Raw genomic sequence first — 22,965 nt, 5'->3', positions numbered from 1 at the left:
AAAAAATGTAATTGCCTCACTTCTAGATGCAATAGACTATTCTATCATACCACATAATTGTTTTTTTTCTTATGTTCTGTGAAGGAGAATAATATAAACTTCATTTAAAAATTCAGCAACGAATGCATTATATTTGTCGTTTCAAGAAGACAGTTGACATAGTTGTGGTTTGTTCAACTTCTCCAGACAGCAGATCACACTTTCCACTTACATTGTCGTGACTAAACGCCCAGCAACTGACGTCATCACTACACAGCAATGCACAGTCGGAGCGTTTTTCATGAGTTGACAGCAATATCCTGAAAATCGGACATCTTGGTGTTCTTGAAAACAAATTACATTGGTTGTTCTTAAGAGGGCACACTTCTTCGTTGGCTAGTTTTACTGCTGAAGTGAAGCAAGGACACAAGATAAAACGTTGAACATGAGATTTTTAAAATGGATAGAAAATCACTCCTTTCTTGAGGATAAGTAGTGCGACCTCTACTTCAAAAGTTTTGATATGATTTTTAACACTCAGTTTTTGATTAATATTGATAAGAAAAAGTTTTCACGAATGAGAACAGGACAGATTGTGGACAATTTAAAAATAATTACATATATTGTCTAATGATGGCAATAGGTCACGCGGTTATTTCAGATGGTTTGTCAGTTACAATATCGTTATTATTTCTCCTCGGTATTCAAAAAAAATTACCAAACATTAAAACGAGGAGAAAAATGTGTACGATTGGTAGATAAAAATATTCTCTTGAAAAAAAGTACAAATAATATGAAACCAAAGTTATGAATCCGGGAGCTGGCAGGCTTATTTTAAACGCACTTAAGGTTGGCTACTGAAAATTGAAAAATACCCCCTTATTGAGCTTAGGGGTATGACATGATGGGTTTTGTTTCAAAATTTAAAAGTTTCAGGGTTTATTTTAGCAATTTTATATTCGATTTAGAGAAATTTTCCCCGGATGTATTTTTAGAATTCAGTGGAATGGGGAAACCCCAATTCTGAAGTAGACTTGTGAATAATTGCGCTTGTATATTAAGATGCTTTATCAGACCGTAGGTTTATCGAGTTTTAAAAAAATCATCAATATTTCAAAGTATGAATGACATAAAAAGTACAGTGTCATATGCTCTATAATCGATAAAATATCATAGCCTGAAGTTGTAATCTATCAAATAATATGATAGTACAAAAAGATTAACTTTTACATTTGAGGGAATACAAGAATAATAGAATAAATTAATTGGAAGGAGTGAATAACCAAAATGAAAATGAAAAATGAAAAATTTTGTGAACGGCGGAATGATTTCAAAGTTGTGACGTTTTGGCGGGAGAAAGTCCGAGAGTGAAATTACCGAATTTATTTCACACTGTGAATTCACTGGGAACATTCGATATAACACTGCTATCTATATAATAATGACATATACTTTATGTAATAATCAAAATATTCCGATTTGAAAATACAAATTAAAGTATTGCGAACAAATATTGTTATAATAACTTACTAGTGGACTGAAATCGCCAATTCAATGCAGCGTCACGGCCATTAGTTATTCCAATATCAACTACTTTGAATGGACATGGATTGGTCCACGACATGATCAAGTTCTTATTGAACTCTATGCCTTTGCCAACTTGGATTGTGCCGTCACACCAGCTCACCCAAAAATATCTCCACTCCGATTTCGAAAGAGGTGCACCATCGACCATTGCTTTCCTATGTTTAGCAAAATAGTCACGTTTAGAAACAGTATCATTGACCAACAAAATTAATGATTTTGTGTTTCCAAAGGTTCCAATAAATATATAGTAGTATGTAGTCTGGCGTGCTTCTGTCTTGTGAGCGGATTCCATTGTAAGGCGGGCTCCTGGTGAACCGTGAATGCCGAATCTGATAAATCCGTTGTGTGGAGAAAAAGCGTTCAAGTCCGACAAATAGTATTGCCTACGAGGAACTGGCCAATCGCGAATATATTCTGTTGACAAGGATATATCAAATTGGTATGACGCTGCAATTAAACCAAACAATTGATACAATTGATAATGTCCACTACATAAGCAACTATAATGTGTTTATTTCATTGACGAATCTGAATCTGTAGAAGGCATTATAATGACGATAATGCCACGCGCATGATAAAGCTCTCTTGTCATTTATGCATGTTTTAACTAATTAGAATAGCTTCAGATGATATGAAATAATCATTGATATTCGAATGACACGGCCCCGTGCAGGTCCGGGTGTCAAAAGAATATGCCTGCAGCAGCGCTAAGTTTGTCGTAAAAGACGACTAAATAGTGCTCAGAAACTTAGCCGGGGGGGGCTAGGCGCTCTGCCCAGAACAACTGGGATGTGTGCCCCAGGTGGTGGAATGGAGTATCCCTGGCATGTTACATGCTGGGGTTGTCAGGCTATAATACGAAAAACTTGATCGAAACCATAGTGGTGCACCGTGTTGGGAAAGATGCCACGTCCCTCGCACGTTATAGAACCCTGCTTTATATTCGATAGAAGTAGGAACCTTTGCGCTCCGCTAAATTGCCCGACCCTACCATCCCTCCCTTTTATCTTGTGGCAATCAAAATTTGTCGACCCGATTCTCCTTGTGTCCCATCCCTTTTTAAATTTCATCATCATCATTTCATGTTCATTTTATCATTCCTTTCATGTTCATCGCCTGAATATAGCTAAAATATTGCTGCTCGGGCGTTCAACCCCAACAATCAATCAATCAATGGAATGCCACGAGTATTATAGGCCACACAAATGTCGTTAACGTGGTTATAATCTGTAACCACTTAAAAAGGCTTTTATTCGAGCCACTTCTGTTAGAATACAAGGATTAGTTTATGTGACGAAGTCTGCCGGGTGATTTGGTAAATAATAATCATGTAGTTGACGGACATATCATTGGCGGTCAGAAAGTAGTACATAAGCATTCACGGATGCGAATAGTTCTATGATAGTGTTTAATTCCCTAAATCCTAATCTGTGTCTAAAGATGTATACATTATAATGTCTATTCTTTTCCTTTTATGAAATCATAGAAGTGCGTTCATACACTCTTCATATGTCCATAGAAATACCCAAAAATGAGTCCGTCTAAACAACACAAAGATCGATATAAGTGCACTAAGTCCAATAAGACACCGTTCCCAAGTAAAAGTACTACCAGTGGGAAGGGCGTGTAAAACTGCATGTTATGCACTAAGTTAATTACAAAAAGTCATAAAATCGTCATTTGGTCTTTTGCGCCAAGTTTTCCCGGCACGTGATAGCAATTACGTAGGTAACAGACCGTGACCTGGACTCTTTGATGCCTACAGGTTGTTGATTCCATGCCGGTTAAGTGCAGATGTTTTTGATTATTAACGGAATTTGAAGTTGTGTTCTGTGTTTTATCTAATTATTATTTGAAATTACACCATGCATGGATGCGAGAGTGTTATAAAAATGAAAACCATTGAAAATTTGATTCAACTTGAACAATAAAGATAAATGCATGTATTTTCGTCAATAAAAAAAAACATAAATACATTTGAGAAAGTCTGATATTCGCTTTTCGCAATTTCGCTCTTTTTCTATTTAAAATCAGCCATGTGGTCAGCCGATTTTCATTTAGTATTAAAACTTTTTGAGACTACAGAAGATATATATGTTATTTTAAATCGTAAATAAGCATCGTTTTTTTTCGCTCAAGAAGATTACAACAAGAGAGTTTAATGATTTTTTACTTTTAGTCTGTTCTTACTTTTAGTTTCATAGTTCTTCCCATAAAAAATAAATATGATGATTGATTGAATAGAGTGAATAACTGAATTATGATCACTAAGGCCAAAGAACCTCTAGATTTAACGAGTTAAATCTCAAAGTATTATATTTTGGTTATTCACGATAACCAATTGATAACCTATTTTCAAAGAAATTTTAAATTCATTTGTATTTTAGCGGGAGAAAGTCCGAGAGCGAAAGCTATATTTCACATGTAAAATTTAGAAATTCATTACACAGGGAACATTCTATAATTCACTGCCATCTATATCATAAATACATAAACATCAATTTGTGTCTGTCGTCTGTCGTCTGTAAAGGAGATGTAACAGAAAAGTTTCCAGTCCAGACAGGAGTTCGTCAGGGATGTGTCCTTTCACCTTTCTTGTTCTTGTTCGCAATTGACTGCATCATGAAAGAACGTACTAACAACAGAAGGAATGGAATCCAATGGTCCCTTCTGGACCAGCTCGACGATCTTGACTTTGCCGACGATTTGGCCCTACTATCACACAAAACAAAGCCACATGCAGGAAAAAAACACCAATACTTGAAGAAACAGTTGCCAAGATCGGTCTTAAAATAAACAGGAAAAAAACAAAGGCAATGCAGATCAACACCAACGCCACCGACCCAATAAAGCTAGATGGCGGAAATATTGAAGAAGTAGAAGTCAGAGTTCACTTACCTTGACGGTAATGTCAACACCATAGGCGGTACAGATAATGATATCAAAGTAAGAATATGCATTTAACCTCTTGAAACAAGAATCGAACGCTAGAGAGATCAGCAAAAACACCAACATCAAGATATTCTACCCAAACGTAAAAGCTGTTCTCTTATACGGATCAGAAATCTGGCGAACAACAGTAGCATCAGACAATACCATCCAACCATTCATCAACAGAGGCTTTCACGGGATTTTAAACATCTACTGACCCAATCGCATTACCAACAAGAATCTCCGGGAAACAACACACCAACTACCTCCTCCGATGCAGATCAACAAAAGAAAGTAGACCTGGATACGACACCAATTGCGAAAGGATCCATGAAACATAACGAGACAGGCACTTCGTTGGAATCAACTGGAGAAAAAAACGACGACGAAGAAATGGTTGGAGAAGATCTGTCGAAGATGAGAAGATCAGCAGGCTACAGTTGGCCGTCCATGGTGCAGCATGTCCAGAACAGGGTCAGATGATGACAGATTGTCAGTGGCCTATATTCTGTGCAGGAGTAAACAAGCATAAGTCAAGTAAGTCAAGTTACGGACAGGAATAAGTACTAGAGATGAAGTCGACCGTGATGTTTGTCCCCTCAAACAAAAAATCGAAAACTAAACAATAACAATACGATACTCGACGCTTGCTGTATGGTTGACGAAGTTAAAAATGTGCTTAAGGTGACCTCATTTGTACGATGCCCCATCGACATTGTAAGAATCCATTTTGTAGACCAGAAACGATCATTGATTGGAACTGAAAACTACCAACTATTTGTTCTATTTTGGAGACACATTTTTACACACCAAAGCTGGTGTTTTAAACATGCTGAGCATTTTTTTAAAATATCTGATAGTAATACCTCCAAAAATGCTGTGCAATCAAGATAAGGTAAAAACCAGTCAAAGTGCTAACTTACCAGATTTGCACAAAAATATTATCAAAGCAAAAACATCATGCAAATATACCACAGAAAAGATCACCGGGGACTGCACGTACAATACTGTAATAAACAAGCCCAAACTCTGTCATAAATGTTTTAATGGTTTATTATTATTTATTTATTTTTTTTTTATCATTTTCAAAAAATCAGTGATTCGATTTCCTCTCTATAGGAAAAAATCAACAAAAAACACTAAAAAAACAAAAACCAAAAAAAGCTTAACTTAACAATCACTAATAAATCCCATTCTTAATTACTTATTATATATATATATCCATGGTAACCAATGATTGAAACACAGGTTCTGTTACACGATTGCAGGCACGTGCCAGAAAACCTTTGCACAAAAGACCGAGCACAAAAGACTAAATACCTAACTACTCAATGACTATTTTTATATACAATTCAGTGCAATATATGCATTTTAGGTACCTATTTCAGTGGTGGTACTTCTTTGAGAAAAATGTCATCTTATTGATCTAAGTGCACCAAGACCGGTCTTTGCGGTGTTCAGACGGAATGCCCAAGAATACCCCCAGAATACTCAAGAATAACCCATAATACTCAAGAATACCTCAGAACACCCAAGAATAGGAGATTTCTTGGTGATGTCATCACTTACCTGTGATTTGGTTTTGGTTGGCAAAAAATTCATTGAGTGGCATGGGGCATAAACTTTAAATGATCATGACTTTTTCAAGATAATTGAAAATTCTTTTGGTTCCCTACACTGCAAATGAAGCTCTTTTTATCCAATGATATTTTTTTAATATTCAGTAATTAGATTATATGAGCATTAAATTTTAAAAATAATTTTATATGAAAATGGAGGTTTACATATAAATATCATTTCAAATTTATTTTTCAAGTTATAAATTCACATACAAAATATGAATATTTTACCTAAATGAAATATTTTATTTTACAGAGCCGAAATTGGATATAAAATAACAAAGTTATGAAGTTTTGAAAATTGGTAATCTAATCATGAAATTGTTAATTGTTTATTTAGTTTTTTATTTGCCAACCAATCTGACACTTAATGATGTGCAAATTAGTGAATATGACATCACTAGTGAGATTGGTGAACTCTCCTATACCCTTAAACGCCCCAAAACATTATAGAATAATCATGATAATTATAGAAAATATTTTTTTCTATTGAGACGTCATATATTTGAATAGAAATTTAAAAACATTAAAAACTGGTGAGTTATACAGAGTCAATACTACAGACGGAATAAATGCATCCAGCAATTGTTCGTTCATATCAATTGAGTTTGTGTGGATTTGCATAATGTAAGTTATTTTAATGGTTGTACTTAATAAATTATTTATGCTCGAGAAGTCAAGAGATTGTTATATAACACTATAACAATAAAGTTGAAAACGATAGCTCTTTCCGTATATCCGTTACACCTTTCATTTCGTGCATTATCAAGCTAAGACATCGTTGCTTTGAGCAGATAATTCAACTGTCTTTGTGGAAATAACCCACTAAAATCCCCCAAAAAATCTTTCGTAATACAGTGTTAGCCAATCATTTGCACGATATGAGTGACGCCGACCATCAGCTGACTGTTCCTTCACTTGGTTTAATTTTCATTTTCGTGCTAACATATATACTCAATACTGTTAGATCCGGTTTGCACTCATATCTGGTATTTGTAATACATGACGGGCAGAAGGGGTTTCTTAACCCCTTGGCTATCATTTGGGGTCTCTCGCGGACGGTGTTATACACAGTCCCCGGACATAGTCATACCCGTGAATGTGGGTCATGGTGTATTCGGGGAATTTAGTTGTCAAGTGACCACATTCATTCGTTAAATTCATTAAATGCATTATCACGTAATTTAATGTCGATCAGTGACCTAGTGATCCAATTCGTAATATGTGCTCTGAATATTGTACAGCCTACAGCATTTGCTGAATCTCTGACCCAACAAAATACTTTTTTGTATAAAATTAACACTTCCATGTGCATGTAAGACAGAAAGGTAGGTCAACTTAATGGTGCACGCCAGTCAATTGATGAGAAATCTCAAAGGCCGAAAAAATAATGTTATGTTTCCGATCACCATTCTAAAATGTTGTACGGTCGGTAGATGGGGATTCATTTTTATTTATTTTTTTTAATCCAATAAGTCATAGTGACACTAAACTTATAATACAATGAACCAAATATGCAAAAACTAATAGATTTAGTCTACGGCCTAATCCCTTATGGGATTCGGCGCTTGAGATATTTTTTTTTTGTTTTGACGGTGGTGGTCAAAACAAAAAATATTTAATTCAAGTGCCGAATCCCAAAAGGCATTATCCACAACCAAGAGCGTACTCACGGTATGTGTGTTTACAATCGAATCTAAATATAAACAACGAATATTTCTCTTTGTTTTTCCATCTAGGATTGAAAAAAATCATTTATGGCTTTGTTTTCTACTTTTTTTCTGAAAGACAATCGGCAGATTTTATAATTATTTTTTTTAAATAACAAATAAAAATTTTTGGATAAGAAGTCTGAAGGAGGTAGGGTGACCGGAATCATAACGTTTTTTCAGGCTTAATAGGACGGTCTATTTATTACTCCAGGAGTGCTAGAGGTTGTCTGACACGGTTTATTTATTACTCCAGGAGTTCTAGAGGTTGTCTGGCACGCTATTTTGTTGCAAAACACATGGCATTGAGGAATCTTTTGAGTTGGGGTAGTCCAATTAGATGCCTATTACTGTAACATGAAGTTTCGGGGACTCTACATCATACCTATAGACATTATGTACACGTCAAAGTACAGTGTACATGTAAGTAGATTCCCGAGGAGCTCCAACGATTTTTATTTTGCTATATATGTACATGTTAGTCTGAGACTGCATGTACTGACAACTCTTAAAATGATTTTTAATTAAACAATTTTTTGTTTATGACTTTATGCCAATAAAAATTTAGTTTGGCTAATTTATAAATTTCCGTATCTTTATTTTTAAATAATACCCAATCTGTCATCTTAGTTTGGCTAATTTATAAATTTCCGTATCTTTATTTTTAAATAATACCCAATCTGTCATCTTTTCTCTAATAAGTCTGGATGTGCTTGTATGACTGACCGTTTATATCTTTGCATATTGTGTTTCATAATCAGAAATAATCTCTCGTTTAATTGAAAAAAAATATCTTATCAATTTTTTTTTTCGTTAGAGAGAATAATACTCACCAAAAAATTCATGAAATAGACTAGAATGTAAAATAATTAAACACCACAGTATTTCCATAATTCAATATTAAGTTATGAAGTGTTTGTTAACAAGTCTGATTTTAAGTAGCTCAATACTGACATTGGCTCATTAATCATGCAAATAAAACACGACTAGGTAGAATTAATTAGCCGTGTTTATATGAAAAAATAGGTGTTTATGCTTTCCTTCGCAAGGATACAATGTATCTGTTTTGGTGTGACAGAAAAGTAATAATATCTTTGATGGCATTAAAAAAAAAACAAAAAAAAACAAAAAACAAAACAAAACAAGCACAAACATAAAACGAGCAATAAACATTCCCTGTGAATGTATTAAAAAAACAAAACAAAACAAAAAAACAACAACAAAAGAACAAAACATAATCGTAAGTGTCTGATCGTGACATGTTGATATTAATATTTTATTGTGTGATGTACCTAAGGTAATAACATTTTTCTGTGAGCACGTTCGTAACGATAAAAAATACTAGAATATTAGACAATATCGCACAAAGAATTATTTGTAATATGAAGAAATAAAATTTGCAAGCATAGAAGGGAATAAAATTGTAAATGCAGCCAGGGGTATAGGCTTCTAGGCAGGATACGGAGAACAAAAAAAGATACAGCATAAAATTGGCAATATTTTCTTCTGCGAAACCACTTATGCTTTGAAGTAGAGGTCGCGTGTCCTCGTAAGAAGTTAAAGTCGAGTAAAGGTATAAGAAATGTCGAGTGAGAGACGTTTAAAAAGTGGAATGATCTATTGATCGGTTAATGATCGGGTATTGATAGAGTTTATCTTGCAACAGATCGAGAAGCCGGGGCCTTTGAGCTCCGATCATGTTCTATCTGTTCATCACAATTACACGATTCCTCCGTTCATGTTCACATCGATGTTTTCTCGACTCAGACAGAGCAAGACCAGTGTCTCGACCGATGGATATTTAATCACCGAACTTGATCGGCTATGTGAATCCGGGTGTGAACCAACTAAAGAAAAAATCCACAAAAACGTACAATTTCAATAGTTAGTTAAATAAATAAAAAACTACGACCGCAAAAACATCGCTTGCCTACCTTAAAGTGACGTTGTAATTCTCAATCGAGTACATGCAGAGTCGGGCGGACATTTTATTTTACGTAAAATTAGTAAAAAATGAAGCTATTTAAAATAACACTATAACAATAAAGTTGAAAAAGATAGCACTTTCCGTATATCCGATACACCCTTCATTTCGTGCATTGTAAAGGTAGAACATCGTTGTTTCTACCAGATAATTTGACTGATTTGTGGTTATATTCACTAAAATCCCGAAAAATCGTTTGTAACACAGTGTTAGCCAATCATTTGCACGATATGAGTGACGCTGGCCATCAGCTGAATGTTCCTATACTTGGTTTAGTTTTCGTGCTAACGTACATACTCAATACCATTAGATCCGGTTGCACTCATATTTGGTATTTGTAAACATGATGGATTGAGGTGTTCCTTAACGCCCTTGGCTATCATTTTGGTCTCTCACGGACGGTGTAAAGCATGGAGGCATTTACACAGTCTCCGGGTATAGTCAAACCTGTGAATGTGGGTCATGGTGTATTCGGGAAAATTAGTTGTCATGTGACCAAGTTCATTCATTAAATTCATTAAATGCATTATCACGTCATTTAATGTCGATCCGTGACCTAGTGATCCAATTTGTGATCTGCATGCTGTACGGCATTTGCTGAATCTTTGACCAAACAAAATACTTTTTTGGGATTAAATCAACACTTTCCAGTGCATGTAAGACAGATAAGTAAGTCAACTTATTGGTGCATGCCAGTCAATTGGTGAGAAATCTTCAATGACACCAAACTAAGGATACAATGAAAACCAAATATGCTAAGACTAAATATGTAATAGACTTAGTCCACGGTCGTATCCCAAAAAGGATTATCAACGACCAAGAGCTCACTCACATGTGTATTTACAATCGATTCTAAATATAAACAACCAGTATTTCTAACTCTTTGTTTTTCCATCTAGGATAGAAAAAACATCTTTGGCTTTATATTCTTCTTTTTTTTTCGGAGAGACAATCGGCAGACTTTTTAATTTTGTTTATTTCAAAATCACATTTTGGTAGGTGGTCTGAGGTTTTGTCGGTAGGATGACGTAAACATTTTTAGGCCCAAACAGATGGTCTATTTATTACTCCAGCAGTTGTTAGAGGTTGACTGGCAAGCTATTTTCTGACTTGGGTAGGGGTATGTAGGAACGGAATTCCAACCTCTTACATTGTAGGATTAGTCTATATATTTACAAATAATATGAGGTTTGGATTTTGGGTTTTCAAAAGCAGTTCTGAAATCGATTTCTTTATCAAATTGTTAAATATTCTTTCAATGGAAAAATGCTCATAAAGCAGTCCAGGAGGCAGGTAGATTCTTCAAATTACATTTTATTAAGAATACAAGTTGAATATGATCAATATTTCTTCACATTTTGCTGAAGGAGAAACTTGGGGTCCAAGGTTAAATAGGACCTTCCTTTTATATATCTTTTAGGAGTTTATGTTCCATACACGTACGCATATATTATGTATATGATCTTTTCGACGTTTTGTTGCTAAACACATGGCATTGCGGAATCTGTTAAGTTGGGGTAGTCCAATTAGCTGCCCATTACTGTAATATGAAGTTTTCGGGACTCTACATTATACATATAGAGGTTATGTGCACGTAAAAGTACAACGTACATGTAAGTACATTCCCGATGAGCTCCAACGAATTTTAGTTTTGCTATATATGTATATGTCTGACTGCATGTACCTACAGCTCTTAATATGAATTTTAATTTAACCATTTTTTGTTTATGACTTCATATAAATTAAGTAAAGTTTGCATGTACATGTACATAAAAATAGTCACCGTCATTCTTAAACATTGTACATGAAAATATTACTCTTTTGTAAGATGTTAACAATATAAAATCTTTTATAACACTTAAAGTTTACTTACTATTTTTTGTTTAATTTCCGATTTAGATCACATTATGAATTTATGTACATGTTATTGTGTGTAAATAGTCTATGAACTGTACAAGTACGACGGGCCCGTCAAGTCTGCATTAATTTTATCAAATCAAGTTTGTTTTCTACATGTACAAAAGTACATAAAGGGTCAACTTGATTTTGAAATCATTACACTTAAATACATGTATAAACACGAAAAAAATCTTAACTTGACAAACATGTTGATTATTTTTTCAGGTTTTTTATATATGTGTGCATGTATTTGTATCACTCAAGAATCTCCCTTAGTATTATTTCTCCATTGATTTGATTTTCAATATTGTCTACTCTATATGTATTATGATATTGTACACATATGTACTGTAAGTTAAAATACATTGCACATTCAATGTTCTTTTAAAAAATGTTTTATAGCCATAGTGATGTCAGATGATGTTATCGTTAGAATATTTAATGGTCATTGATTTTGAATTACACAGTAAAATTTACTGTATGATTTTAGACGTACAAGTAACAAAATATACTCAATCAGTAAATGCAGGCATTGATATACAACAATGTAAAAAAACATTTTTGATCATTTTTGTAAAGTATTAAAAATAAATGTCTACTCTTTTTCTTATATTTGCAGATAGACAAATATGGATGAATCGCTTCTCTGTTAAAAGAATGAAGGATTTATTTAGTATCAAGACATTAATACTGCGCACGTTAAATTAAGAAGCTTTGTTAAATTGTGAAGACGATTTACAGGAATAAATGAAATTGAGATTCTAAAGAAAAGTGTTGTGAAGTGCTGAATGTACATACACTTTATGTTTGTTCTGATGCCAAATGACACTGGCAGTGCCTCTGGATATATTTTATACAGCTGGAAAAAAGTTTTTTTTTTACCAGGAAACATTTTGCAGGCTACAAATGTATATAACTATTTAGAAGTTGATAAAATTATTTGATACAAGATTCAGTTGAAATATTGATTTTGAAGTGTTAACTGTGAGCCGGTATCGATGGATTAGCCTTAAAGTCCTTCATATACCGGTATTGTAATTTTGTTTCATACGAATTTCGAATGTTTTCTGTTTAGTACATGACTGTAAATGGGATATTTTTCCATTATGCAGATTTATTCTCTTTTACTGGAGAACTGTTTAAAAAAGACCTTATAGGTCTAAAAATTCTTAGCAAATCACACACTACTAATTTGTTCTAAGGAATTGACAGGCTTTTTAGGGAATTGAAAATGGAGCATATCCAAACCCAAACCCTGAATTTGATATATATATATATATATATATATAGAGAGAGAGAGAGAGAGAGAGAGAGAGAGGTCTGAAAAATTCCCATCGATGTTAGAACTGTCAAATTTGCGATGAAATTTTTTGGTCAATCCCTCTGCGGGACTCGAACTCCTACCGCTGTGACATCTATGGCAACACCGCTTGACCACTAGGCCAGCTAGGCTATATAAAAATATGGTGTCTTTTCATTTATCCAACTTTTGAAAATTAAGTATTCCCATTTATGCAACTTTAATTTTGTTTACCTGTAGGATTGTTTATTTAAGGGATTAAAAGGTGTCTTCACAAAATTTAACAATAAATATATTCTGATTAATAATTTGGTCTTAGTTTCTTATCTTGTGTCTTGTAAAAAATTTCTTTATTTCTTGAATTTTTAACCATGTCTTTGAAAGTATTTCACCTCTATTTATTTATTAATTTATTTATTTATCTTAATTTTTATATACTTAAAACAAATTATAATAAGCATTATTTTTAATTCCTGCCAATTATGAAAAAATTAATTAATTATTTTTTTTAATGCGAATGAAACATTTTCAAACTCATTTAGCCAATCAGACAGCATCCCAAGCCAAATGAAATATGCTCAAAATGTCACTTTTGAGCAGTTACTCAGCTACATTGAGCAAGTTATCAGTGCAAAATGGCAAATGCTCAAGTGAGAGTCCAGTTAATCCCACATGCTCGTGGTCATTATCTATCAGTTGCTGGATACAGATACAGTGTGAAGACTAGAAAGAGGGGGCGAGATGCGGAACTTGTCTACTGGAAATGTACAGAGAAAGACTGCCCGGGAACTGAGAACACCAGAGACAATATACTGACCAGCTTACCCAGAGACCATAACCACCCACCATCAGATGCAGATGTAAAGTCCAAACTCTTCATGGCACACATCAAAGAAAAAGTCCGTAACTGTCTTAACCCAATACCTACCCTCTACGAAGATGAGATTGTACAGTTACGTACCAGAGAATGGGATGATGACACACAGAAAGTAGTGGAAAAGATAACAACTTTTATTGGCTGTAAATCCTCCTTGTATAGAGACAGAAACAAAGATGTCCCACAACAACCAAAGAACAGACAAGGCATAGACCTGCAAAATGAATGGAGAGAAACTACTGCTGGTACATCGAATCAACATTTATTTTTTTATTCAATAAAGACCTTGTTATTTATTTAAATAAAAGAAACAACAATTTCTAAGCATTAAAAACTAAAAAAAACTGAATGAACAAGAAAAATTGAAACATAAATATGTGAATTGTAGTAAGCTTATTCATGGAGATCAATGAAAAAGAATATATATGTAATATTAGGTCATTTTCTTTTATTTTTAAATCATTTATAACTGTACCTACCAAATGAACCAACTTAGATTACACAATATACTAAAATCATTTCTATTTAAAACATTAAATATTAATTTTTTTCATTTTCTCTTCCAGGTCATGACCTCTTACTCTCTGATGATGGCGACAACGACAAGATTCTCATCTTTGGTACCACAGAAAACCTGAACTACCTTAGCCAAGCAACTACAATCTTTGCCGACGGAACTTTTTACGCAAGTCCAGTACAGTTCAAACAGATGTCAGACAACTAGCAATCGACAACAACACACCACTCAACCCAGATGTCATTTTCTATGAATCAGGAGCAAAGAACACAACTGAGACAGTGATTCCAAACTCGAACATCCAAGGTTGTCACTACACTCAAAGAATATGGAAAATGGTACAAAAAGTTGGACTTACTACTGCATACAAGAACAACCCAGCTGTCCATCAACACATCCGACGTGCATCAGCTGTTCCGTTAGTACCACTCGACCAAGTAGAAGAAGTTCCACGCTATTGACGACTACGAAACAGATGATCCGAAAATCACGAGTTTCAATGATTATGTCACGGAAAAATGGGTAGAGTCGGCACCAGAGAAATGGAACCGTTACTCAACAGAGGGACCCCGTACTACAAACCACATAGAAGGCTGGCACCACAAACTAAACAACCAATTGTCCAAGACACATCCTAACCTTTACTTGATCATCAGCAATCTACAAAAGATCCAAGCTGCAAATGAAATTAAACTGGTACAGTACGCTGCAGGAGGTAAACGAAAGATCAGAAAGCTCAAGTACCGGAACATCGACACAAGACTTCAGCAGCTGAAACAGATTAGAACAGGGCGAGATACATGTATTCCACTACACAGGTGCAGCGACACATCTTCTCAAGTTGGGTTAACACGGACAATACTGACTTTTTTATTAATGTATATTTCTTATGTATATTTGAATGTGCTTTTAATGTGCTATAATGATATTGTGCTGTCAGAAATATGTAGTGCTTTATTGTTTTATGTATAAATATTAATGCTTATGAATAAATCATTGCTTTACATATCTTTTTGGTTTTTTTTTTTTTTCATTTTGTAAATCAAATATGTGGGTTACAAAAAAAAAATAGAACAAGAAAAGACATGAAAAATGCAAAATAAAAGAAATCACAATTAAAAAAAAACAAACAAAAAACAAACAAAAAAAACAAAAAAAAAGAGAAAAAGAAGAAAAAAATAGGAATAAATAATAAAACATACAAAAGTACCCATTGAAATTTAATGTCAATATAATAAACCTATTATGAACAAAATTTTCCTGACATTGTTTTAGCCCAAGCCCTAATTAACTTTCTCTTGTTCCAAATTTCCTTTGATCCCACTTATCCAAATTCATTTTTTTACCTGTACTACCAGAATTTTAAAAAAGTTGGATAAATGGGAATGAACCAAAAATATAGCTTCCGCTGGCCAGGTCATTCCTCCTCGTAGGATTAATCTAGGGCTGTAACTTAGTACACGATGTATGGTAGTACGGGACATTTCATTTAGGTGTTATTATGTAGAATAGAGTATCAAATTAATGATGCGTGTCTCAACAAATCAATATTATAAAATTTCTCAGAACGTGACGACTCTATTTGCTACACTTCTCCATCGGATCAACTTGATACAGAGAAGATAAAGTAAACGTATAGAAAGGTCTGAAAAATTCCCAACGATGTCAGAACTGTCAAATTTGCGATGCAAATTTTTGGTCGTTCCCTCCGCGGGAGTCGAACTCGTGCCGCTGTGACATCCATGGCAACACTGCCTGCACAAAGTCCAGCACCCTAGACCACTCGGCCAGCTAGGCTATATTTTTCAGACCTTTCTATACGTTTACTTTATCTTCCCTGTATATTTATATTTTATATTTTGATATAATAATGTCACCGCGAAAAAAATGCGGTCGTATATTGGTATGGTGCTAACAGCAGCGAATTGGTCGGTGGCATCCGTGTCGTTGTCGTCCATATTCACTTGGTTTTCGTGCGATGACCTGTATAGTTATTGTTGGTCGACTGTTATGAAATTTTGATATGATTTTATTAACTACTGAAGAAAGGCTCATATTTTTTTGAGTTTAAGGGCCCCTATCATTTTAAAATTATGGCCATCCATGTAACTGACAGATACCACACTGTTGGTTTCTATTAATGTAAAAAAAACTGAGAGTCCAGAATTTTCCCAAGCTAACCTACATAAAGTGAAATGGTCAATCCTTAACATGACATAACAAGTTCAACACATCCATGCAAGTACACCTTCAAGGAAGAAGCATTGTACTATGTATATGACTTGTCTTATGGGACTTGTCTTATGGTTATGGCAAGTCATTGTGGAATTTGTTCCCCATATATTGATATCAGTAGAAATTTAGTAACATTTGTTAATGGATATTTATCAACATGTGCATAATTCAATTATTGATATCAATAAATGGAGGATTTTTCTGGACAATGTAAACACATTCACCCTAATGGTGAACCTGGTCCATTCTCCCAGTTTTTAGTGGAGTCTGTGTTGCTCATTTACTTTTGTTACTTGTTTTGTATTATTTTAGTCACTTTATGTTCTTTGTTGTGTTTGTTTGGTCTGGTCTGGTCTTTGTTCCTGAATTACATTCTTTTGATTTCCTCCAAAGTATTGGTTCCCTTGAATTCTCTTTCAAGACAAAACGTATGTAAATTCAAATTTGCTATTCGGGTATTACCAGTCTGCGTCCGTACTTGGCCCTCGGGCAATACCAGTCTGTGTCCACACTTGTAGAACATATTTAATCAATTCTGTTTTCTAAGATAAAAGATATGAGCATAAAACCGAAAGACCTAGTTTTCCTTGAAGGAGTTTTAAACCTCTTTGTTTAGAATTTTGTTGAAAATATATTGTTGAAATTTTGGGCCTTGTCACAATTTCCTCCGACTGTTATCCATATCTACATAATTATCCGTAGTCGTGACTATCCGTCAACACTATATATCTATTGAATCAAACTGTATTTCTGGTGTCTTCCTCGAAAACCAACATTATATGTTACCAATTGCTTGAATGCCAACAAAAATATTTCAGTAGATGTTTACATTATAACAGTAGGTGTTTTAATAACAATTAAAATGTTTTTATAAGTATTTAACTGTTGAGATTAATTAGTGAAGTTGATAACCTTTTTTATATGGAAAACAACAGATTTTTAAAAATATGTAAGAATATAATAAAATTGATTATTAAAAAGTTGAAAAATATAATAAAATTTCAATATATTTTTAACTTTTATTTTAGATAATGTATAAATTATATACAAAAATATTAAAGAAATTCATAAATTTAATATCAATAAATATTATTTCAAACTCTGAACTTTATATTAATGATTTATTTCATTCTTTATTATTCTAACGTATTAACTAATTAATATGAATATATTTTTTTCTACTTTTTATGCTTCATGTGATATCAAATTATAGGAATAAGAGTATAGTTCTTCAACCACTTAGAGCAGAAACGGATCTTCTACATTGTGTGGCAATTACAAATATTTCATTAAACCGAACAAAAACCTCATACATGCGCTTAGTAACTATTCTAGTACTGATATGAAGTAGAATTGTGCTATACATGTACAGGTATGATTTTTTTAAGAAACAGCAAAAGAAAAAGATTTTAACAACTGGAATAACTATCTGAAATATGAACTGAAATAAGTCACCAGTAATTTACCTATTTGTTAATTAGTATGAATGTTTTGATAAACATTCACCTTTGTTGTGATAACTAATAACATCTATTCGTTGAACGCCAACAAAATTTTACAGGTAAATTGTCGGTAGATCAAAGGATGTTGGCATTCGAGGAATAAACCGTATTTCTCTACTCGTTTTAGTTAAAGTAGTCATTGGTCAAAATAATTGAGTTAACGTTGTTTGTCTCGTTTTTCTTTTGTTTTTAAGGGGATGTTCCTATTGTCTACCAATCTTTGATACGTTCATGATATAGCTTCCTTTCTTTCTCCTGAGTTTTTTTTTCAGTCAGTGGAATTGTTGGTATTGTGCATATGTCTGATTGTCGATCCTTAGATGTAAACATTCTCTGTTTCATATAAGGTTGAAAATGAACTGTTCGGTTTGAAAATTAACTACTGACAACGCCGTCGCAAGTTCAGTAGCTGCGAACAAAGTAAAAATGTTGATAAAATTAAGATGAAATTTTCATCCTTCCTCATACTTTGTAAAAAATAATTCCAAATCATCTTCCAAATATACAGAGGAAGATGTTTACAAAATGCTGGAATTTTTAATCGACAACATATTTGTTCAATGTGGTGGACGTGTTTTCAACAAACGGTCTGCATTTCAATGGGAACAAATTATGCTCCTTTAATTGCTGACATTTTCCTTCACTCTTATGAGGCTGACTTTATAGCTGATCTGATCCGAAAGAAAAAATATCGTTCAGCTAGATCCTTTGATCTCAGTTTCCGCTATATAGATGACGTATTATTTTTAAACAATCCTAATATCGGGGGTTTGATACATCACATCTACCCCCAAAGAACTTGAGATAAAGGATACTACAGACACTGTGATGTCAGCCTCATATCTTGACCTACACTTAGAAATCGATGGTAAAGGAAAACTATTGACCAAACTTCACGACAAAGGTGATGACAATTCATTCAAAATTGTTAACTTTTCTTTCATCTGTGGTAACATCCCTTCGGCTCGTGCGTATGGAGTGTTCATATCACAACTCATACCTTATGCCAGAGTTTGCCGAAACTGCGCAGACTTTTTGTATCGCGCTAGAACAAAATACACCATAACAATCCACGAGTTCATGATGACGACCATGAAACTTCTGTAGTGATGAATTTAATCTTGTAGCAACATAACCCTGTTCCAGAAGCCTATTTGTTCTAGCGCGATACTAAAAGTCTGCGTAGTTTCGGCAAACTCTGGAATAACATATGAATTGTGATATGAACACTCCATACGCACGTGCCGAAGGGATGTTGCCACAGATGACAGGAAAGTTGACAATTCTGAATGAAAAGTCATCACGTTTGTCGTAAAGTTTGGTCAATAGTTTTCCTTTACCATCGATTTCTAAGTGTAGGTCAAGATATGAGGCTGACTTCACAGTGTCTGTAGTATCCTTTATCTCAAGTTTTTTGGGGGTAGATGTGATGTATCAAATCCCCGATATTAGGATTGTTTAAAAATAATACGTCATCTATATAGCGGAAACTGAGATTGAAGGATCTAGCCAAACGATATTCTTTCTTTCGGATCAGATCAGCTATAAAGTCAGCCTCCTAAGAGTAAAGGAACATATCAGCAAGTAAAGGAGCACAGTTTGTTCCCATTGGAATGCCAACCGTTTGTTGAAAAACACGTCCACCACACTGGACAAATGTGTTGTCGATTAAAAATTCCAGCATTTTGTAAACATCTTTCTCTGTATATTTGGAAGATGATTGGGACTTATTTTTTACAAAGTATGAGGTATCTCTGCCAAGAACTATATATTTGTATCTAAGTGTACCATCTTTTTTGGAAAAAACAACGATGTAGAATGTTTTTAAGTCTTGATTTTAACTGAACATTGGGAATAAAAGTATACAGTGTTGAAAAATCATAGGTTTTAATTCTATTATATTCAGATAATAGTCTTGAACCGATTGTCTCCAAAAGATATTTCGAATTTTTCAGGATCCACATTGAATTGATACCACTACGGGAGTAACAAGTGTTGTGGTAGGACTGCAGACCCTCTTTGACAGTTGTGAGTATAGACGTTAAAAGTTTTGAAAGAGGTTTGGTGGTACATTTTGCAGATCCAGCTATGAAACTTTGTTTGTATGGATTCTTGTGGAGTTTAGGAATCCAGTACACATAACAACACGTTCCTTTGTGTTATAAAATCGGTAACTGACATCATGAAATATAAAGTATAATTCTCTGTTTAATTTTAATTGGGCAGTTGCTAATATAGGTTAGTCACTTAATACCTAAAACTGTCTTTTTATTACATGTATAATTGTATATTTAGTAGCATAAATTTTAAAGCCGACAGAACCGGACTCTATTCGATAACCGATGTGCGACTGAAATATAACCACGGAAAGAACTCTTATTTGCATAATGATCTGATGGTGTACAGGAGACAATGTGATATACGAGTTGTACGTGTATGAAACTGGAAATCATCAATTTAATAATTAACAACCAAGCTTTTACTGCTAATTATTTAACAAAATGTGGTAGCGAAGGAAATCCGTTAACAAATTGAGGCGCTATCATATTACACAAATAACGGACACATGGACACATGGACGTGTCGAATACATTATACTCCCATACAATAAAGTATACCTAGTATCCCTCTAGAACTACACAAGCTTGTTCGAATTCATTATTCAAGTTGTCTAATAATTACAGTATATACCACTGCAAAGAACTATATGTAGTGTTTCTGTGCACTCGTGATTTGAAAGGTGATAAATCGGGACATAGAAGTTGGCAAAATCCATAAGCAGTTTCATAATTAGAATTGCTCTGATCACATATGGCTAACACGAAATTTACGAAGTACATGTATGCTGCCGTTGAATGAGAGGCATTTGCGTGTAGTAAATTGAAAGAGAGTAATGTTTCAATAGTCAGATTGTACAAAATAGAAAAAATATGAACTATTTTGTTCACATTCTATAGAAAAATGAGCTTATAACTGGAAAATGGCCAGTTTATGGCTCCTTTATTGTTTTATAAGGTTAATAGTTTAGAAATTTTCATTATTATCTCCCATGGGAACTAAAATACTGTGAGAAAGACACCCTGCGCACCCACCCACGTATTTTATGCTGACTTGAATCCAGGGTCAAAGTCATAAAGAGGTCATAAGCGTACGCAACACATTTGCCCAAATGTGGTATGCCTACACAAATCCATATTTACCTTGAAGACGAGTGTTTGGGCCACTTAAAGATCATAAATGTACACAACAAATTGTCTCATGGTGATACACCAATGTGCCAAATATGGTATGCCTATTGTATGTTGTAGGCAGTTACATTGCCTGTAGAAGCGAGCTCCGTCAGTGGTTCATAGGTTTTACCGTGTATGTACAAAGTCCGGAAATACATCAGTTCCCGCTCCACGGGTGGTGGCAACAATTTACACATAACATGTGACGTGACGTAAGCAAATGCAAATCAAACTGCTGACGCAACTGACAACAGAAGTCCCAAGAATGATCATGATGGTTGCCTTTCCTATCTAGAACCGATGTTCTTAAGGTCCTTTTTAAGATTTCTTTTTTGCGGACCATAGATCTATGGGAAAATAAGAAAGGACCTTAAGAGCTACGGTTCCACAACTATTCCTATCTTAGAAAAGCTTTGCTTCGATTTGAATTATACTGTCGCATTTATTTTTCCAAGGCAGGTTGGGTGCTTGAACAGCAAGTAGAATAGTGGATAAATATGCATAAGTAACTTGTGGAATTTCCCTTGCTTTTCCTTGAATATATTGTAGAAAAAAGGAGAAAGGAATGCATTGCATACGTGTTTAATTTTAAATCATGAACATTTACGCTTATATATTTCCATTCATTGATCCCGGTAAGTGTCTTTTTTCATTCTTCCGTTTGTGTGCTTTACCAAACCCTTTCCGGTTTAACTGATGACTATAACTAGGACCATTTGTCACATATTCACACGTTTCTTTTGATCTCACTTTGTGCTCGCTACAAAACCTATAATTTTAAGTCTTGAGGTTAAGAAGCAAGGTCATGTAGTGATCATGAATGTATGCCAAACATTGCCTCGTGGTGATCCACCCATGTGCCATATATCATTATTGTAAGCCTATGTTGAAGAACTAAGAATGTATGACCCGGACATGGGTCCATGTTAAAAAAACTATAATTTTGACCTTATGGCCAAGGTCAAGGACATACGTCTCATAGTGATACTTCCACGTGCCAAATATGGTATACATATGTTGACCAACAAAGAAGTTTAACCTACACAGACCGTCAGACAGACAAGTTTGTTTTTGTTTGTGTTAGTATTAACAAGTCATATTTATTTAAGCTGAGTTATAAATAGATAAAAAAAGATCACTTACGGCAATAATAGCATTTCCATCTGATGTTTCCTAGTTTTAGACATATATTTTCATTTCCATTCTTCCGTCCTTCAAAGAATTTTGCAGGTACTACTTTCTTATTGTGTATGTCCTCATTGTTTGTGTCATCCGAACTCTCCACCCTGCATTGTCTCTGTATTCTTTTGTGTCGCATTTTTTAAAATTTTACTTACTCCTTAGACTTAGAATACATTAGGTTGTTTTGGCTTAAATCCTGGCGACTTTATGGTAGTACCCCATACACAATAAACATGAAAAGGTGTTTTTACAGAGCATTCGACACAACATAAATGCATTGTCTGGTTTTGTGATACACCGGGTCTGGAATTCTAGCCGAGTATTATTGTTTTTCTTGCTTAGGTTTCACGACATTAAACTTTAAGCAAAGCAATTTGATTCGGAGTAAATGTTTACAAAAAAAACACTCAGAGG

At 34.2% G+C, this 22,965-nt stretch overlaps 1 protein-coding gene and 1 pseudogene across 1 annotated transcript; one reads left to right on the top strand and one right to left on the bottom strand.

The window, feature by feature from the left end:
- LOC148627809 (uncharacterized) lies at window positions 1-22,965 on the bottom strand. Its single transcript, XM_088579439.1, has 3 exons — window positions 22,513-22,965; window positions 1,510-2,013; window positions 1-387 (listed from the first exon to the last, which is right to left on the bottom strand). Exons 1-3 carry the CDS (start codon window positions 22,685-22,687, stop codon window positions 128-130), a joined length of 939 nt encoding a protein of 312 aa, XP_088435565.1. The 5' UTR covers window positions 22,688-22,965; the 3' UTR covers window positions 1-127.
- Window positions 13,644-15,252, top strand: LOC148627810 (uncharacterized; annotated as a pseudogene).

This window comes from Perna viridis, chromosome 1 (assembly GCF_037379345.1).
Source record: "Perna viridis isolate PV_CMFRI_1.1 ecotype Kerala chromosome 1, ASM3737934v1, whole genome shotgun sequence".
NCBI classification, from domain to species: domain Eukaryota; kingdom Metazoa; phylum Mollusca; class Bivalvia; order Mytilida; family Mytilidae; genus Perna; species Perna viridis.
This window is presented reverse-complemented; position numbering and strand designations above follow the sequence as displayed.